Source organism: Geospiza fortis, unplaced genomic scaffold (assembly GCF_000277835.1).
Source record: "Geospiza fortis unplaced genomic scaffold, GeoFor_1.0 scaffold373, whole genome shotgun sequence".
In the NCBI taxonomy this organism is placed as follows: domain Eukaryota; kingdom Metazoa; phylum Chordata; class Aves; order Passeriformes; family Thraupidae; genus Geospiza; species Geospiza fortis.
Genome location: NW_005054518.1, coordinates 682613 through 687489, shown reverse-complemented (window position 1 = coordinate 687489; position 4877 = coordinate 682613). Strand labels below are relative to the sequence as shown.

General features: G+C 47.0%; 1 protein-coding gene across 1 annotated transcript in view; it reads right to left on the bottom strand.

The window, feature by feature from the left end:
- The window catches only part of MYO1D (myosin ID), a 124168-nt gene that overhangs the window by 95666 nt on the left and 23625 nt on the right, over positions 1-4877 (bottom strand). Inside the window, exon 15 of the mRNA XM_031063629.1 lies at positions 891-1057. Within this exon, the coding sequence (XP_030919489.1) occupies positions 891-1057 (167 nt within the window). The remainder of the gene's footprint in view (positions 1-890; positions 1058-4877) is intronic.

Below are 4877 nucleotides of genomic sequence, written 5' to 3'. Positions count from 1 at the left end.
TATAGTATAGTATAGTATAGTATAGTATAGTATAGTATATCTTTAATATACTATAGTATAATGTAATATAATATCTTGCCACATTTCTCTTCACAGAGAAAAGCAAGGCACAATTCTTCCCAAGAATATTCTTATCTCACTTGCTGTGCCTGTGTTGTGCCACAGTAGAATGCAATATGGAGATTGTTTACCCACAGTGACGGAGTTTTGTTTCCTTGGCCTGTCAGGGCCAGGTGTGTGTGTGTGTGTGTCAGGACTGTCACTGATAGTCACGAGATTCTGTGCAGTGTGAGCAGGGTTGAGTGCTTGGCAGATTCAGTTTAGATGTAATGTAATAAAGTATAGAATAATATAGTATAATAAAGTAATTAATTAGCCTTCTGACAAGATGGAGTCCTCCTCATCATTTCTAGTCCTCCTCATCATTTCCCCTGCCACAAGGCTCATCCTGTTTCAATAATAATACAGTTTTAATAAAGTAATTGTTCAGACTTCTGAACCAATGGAGTCAGCTGCCAATCACTCCCTAGGTCTGAACCAATGGAGTCACTCCCTAGGTCAGGGGCTCCCTGTTTTCCTCCAGGCAGGCTGTGTTGTCACTATCGGACACGAAAGAATGCAAGCACACCACTGTTCTTCAGGTGAAGGAAGGAAGAAGAAGTTTATTTCCCTGACTCCAACATGTATAGTTTTCCAAAAGTGACAGTGGATTGGAGGGTGATAGGGACACCTCTCCAATGACACTGGTCAAACCAACAGTCCATCAACTTTCTCCTCCTCCATAAAGGAAGACAAAACAACCAGTTATTTACAGAAAGTGTCTGAAAAAGTTCACCACATATCAGAAGGCCTAGAAAATCTTAAAAAACCAGGGTGACACTGTGTCTCACCTGTGCAGGAACTTCTCGTAGCTCTGGCGGTAGGCGAAGCCGGCGCGGCGCACGCGCACGTTCTCCAGCAGCCCCAGGTACTCCACCTGGTGCCGGCAGCGCTCCTCGTCAAACAGCTGAGGGGACTTCTTGTCGTTGGGCTTGATGCAGCGCACGTAGTACGGCTCCTGGGGACAGAGGACAGCAGTGTCACCTTGGCAGAACACCCTGTGTGAGACACAGCCCTTCCTGCAGCAGCTGGGAGCTCAGCCCACTTCTGTTTTAACCTGCTCAGCACAATCAGGTTAAAACAGAAGTGACAATAACAGTGTTTAACGAAAGCCTGGGTGTGGCACTCAGTGCCATAGTCTGGGTGACAAGGTGGTGTGACCGTGTTCACAGGGGTCCCAGGATGAGGGAAGAGATGAGGATCTGACTCCATGTTTCAGAAGGCTTGATTTATTATTTTATGATATATATTATATTAAAAGTATACTACAAGAATAGAAGAAAAGGTTTCATCAGAAGGCTGGCTAAGAATAGAATAGCAAAGAATGATAACAAGAGCTTGTGGCTCGGCTCTCTGTCCAAGCCAGCTGGACTGTGATTGGCCATTAATTACAAACATCTAACATGAGACCAATCACAGATGCCCCTGTTGCATTCCACAGCAGCAGATAACCATTGTTTACATTTTGTTCCTGAGGCCTCTCAGCTTCTCAGGAGAAAAAAATCCTAAAGAAAGGATTTTCCATAAAAGATGTCTGTGACAAGGTGGTGCTAGGTCATAGGAAGGACTCAATGGTTTCAAAGGTCTTTTCCACCCTGGCTAATTCTGTGATTCAATGTTCTCCTCCTTCACACCCTCACAGGAGCCACATGTTCCCCCCTGGAGCTCCACTGGCCTTTGCTGTGTGTCACAGACACATTTTCTGAAAAATCCTTTCTTTAGGATTTTTTTCTCCTGAGAAGCTGAGAGGCTCCAGGACTCTGGTCAGTCACAAACCTTTGTTATCATTCTATTCTTTTTCTATTCTTAGCTAGCCTTGTGATGAAATCTTTTCTTCTATTTTTTAGTATAGTTTTAATATAATATATATAATAAAATAATAAATTAAGCTTTCTGAAACATGGAGTCAACATTCTCATCTCTTCCCTCATCCTAAGACCCCTGTGAACCCCATCACACCTGTGCACCTGCCCAGCACCACATCCCCCTCCTCCTACTGTGAGGATGACAACATCAGTCCTCAGAAAAGATATCAAACCCATGGAATTAATAGAATTCACTGTCCTGTTGGGTATAGCTTTGCCTGCTCCAAAAGCAGCCTGGTCACTCCATCATTTTTATCTGTGCTGAGCCAAGTCAAACACCCCCAGCTCCAACACAGCTGAACGATGGAAATGATGGAGCCCCAAACGCAGCTGCCTCCAGCCCAGCCCTTCCTCAGCACAAACACAGGCCACCAGCACATGAGTTCCCCTTTCTGCACCATCTGGGACTTGCAGGGGGCAGGGAAGGTGGAATGGGGACTGGTGGCTTTACTCCACCCTGCAGAAGTCCTGCCCTGTGCTGCTGGGGCTGACCCTGGATGAGTCCCACGGGGTTACACTCCTTTCCCTGCCAGCCCTCCTGCACCCTGAGGTCAGCCACACACAGCTCTGTTGGAGCATTTTGACGTTTGCTTTCATTTTTATGAGATTAAAGGTAATTTTTGTTTAGGCCAATATGATCTGTAACCAGCACCAGCCTTGAGGGGTGGCTACAAAGCCTTTAAACCTATGTACTTTCATTCCCCTGGCTTTTGGAGTTCATTCATTTCTTCCTCTTCATGGCTGGCCTTTGCTATCCCACTCCTAAATTAGTTGGTGTGTGGAAAAGCAATTAATAATCAGAGAACCACAAACAGAGAACCACCAAACATTCTGAGTTAGACCTCAAGGATCATCCAGTCCAACTCCTGCCCAGACACCCCAACAACCCCACTCTGGGCATCCCTGGCAGCGCTGTCCAAACCCTCCTGGAGCTCTGGCATTCCCTGGGGAGCCTGGGGAGTGCCAGCACCTCTGGGGGCAGAACCTTTCCCTGAGATCCAGCCTGGCCTGCCCTGGCACAACATCATCTAAAGACCACCATGGCTCTTCAAATTGTATTCTTCTAACATTAACAGATAAAACTTTTAAAGTGGCCCTTGCAAAAGGAGTGGCACATCCTGCAGGCTGGCAGAGCCCACCCAGCCTCAGCCTCAGAGAGAACTCCAAGAGGATCCCAGTATGGCCCAGTATGGCCAGAGACTGTCAGAGAACATCCCAGATGCACACAAACTGCAGAATTCCAAAGGCAGCTCTGACATGGGGATAAAGGGAGAAAAATGGCCTGGGTGTCATCTGAATGTGACAAAATGTCACCTTTGATAACCACAGCTGATAACCAGCCATGACCTGTCAGCAATGGCTGTGAAACCACCTCTAACACTGCCCTGAGGAACCTGAGGGATCCCAAAAGGGAAAGCCCAGGAATTTTCCAGAGGAGCCTGCTCTGTTCCAGCACTCCTGAATGGCCTCAAGAACCCACAGTGGTAACAGAGGGGAGGGGAATCGTCTGGGGAAAAAAAGGGATTAATTTAGTGAGAACAAATATAAAGTTCCACATTTAGCAGAAAGAGTTGGTTAATAAAGAATGAAAAGCTGATTTGAGCCTGGTGCTAAAGAGATCCAGAAGCTCCAGCTGATGTGAGACAAATGCACGTTTCCATGTTTTTCTAGGAAAGGACACAGGAACAGGAAAATTGCAAAAAAACCCCAACACATTTCTAGTTCTCTGAGCATCTCATGCAGCCAGGGCACTGCAGTTCAAGTGGGAATGTGAGTCAGGGCAAGAAAGAACAAGAAAAATCAAAAATCCAACAAATGTGACTCAGAGGAAATGTGGGTTTAGCCTAGAAGGACCAAGGAGGCACAGAACACCCCTGGTGGGAGATTTTGTGTATTTAAAGGATAGATATGAGGAAATGCAAACATTCAGCTTTAGGACAAAGAAGTCATGGTTTTAAGCACGGTATAAAAATTCAAATTCAGCTTCAGGAAAACAAGGAGTGGGAACAGAATGCCTGTGGGAAGGAGGGAACATCCATCAGTGGGGAGAACAGTCTGCAAAAGGAAGATACAGACAGAGGTGTCCTCAAACAGGAGGTGAATTTGGTGCACTCCCAAGGTCCCCTCAGCCCTATTTCCTATGATTTGTCTATTCAGCCTTATTTCTATGATTTGAGGTCACTTACCCAAACTCAGGATAATATGAAAGGCCCCAAATTGTTCATTTCCCTTCAGTAATGCTGAGGGAACAGGATCATCCATGGCTGTCCTGGCTAGTCCTGACACAACCTGAAGCTTTGCAGCTCCTGGACAGCCCAGGGATGAGTGTGAGCCATGAATGGGCCAAGAGAGGCAGGCCTTGGAAAGCAGAGCCTCCTATCCTGAAAGCTGCCACAAGCCACTGCATTTCCATGTAGGATAAAGCCCTTTTCCAACCCAGAGATGGGGTCAGACCTGCCCTGTGCTGCATCTGATGGCAGGATGAATATAAATCCTCTAAATCCCTGGAGGGGGTTGATATCACAAATATCCACAGAACTGCAAAGCCTTGGGAACAGAGCATCCAAATTAAAGCACCATGGAATGGTTTGGGTTGAAAGGGACTGTGAAGATCACCCAGAGCCACCCCCTGCCATGGGCAGGAACACCTCCCACAATCCCAGGTGGCTCTAACCTGGCCCTGGACACTTGCAGGGAAGGGGCAGCCACAGCTTCTGTGGACATGTAATCAGGAGCAGGAATTCCAGAAGTGTCACTGCTGACACAGCAGCAGCCAGGTCTCAGCTGTTCCTCATGATGCCACAGAATCTGCCACAGAATCCCCCAGCACAGGCTGGGCTGCTCTGCCACTCCCAGATGCAAAACCCCTCAAATCTGTGACTTCAGGTCCAGCACAAAGGGCAGTGACTGTGC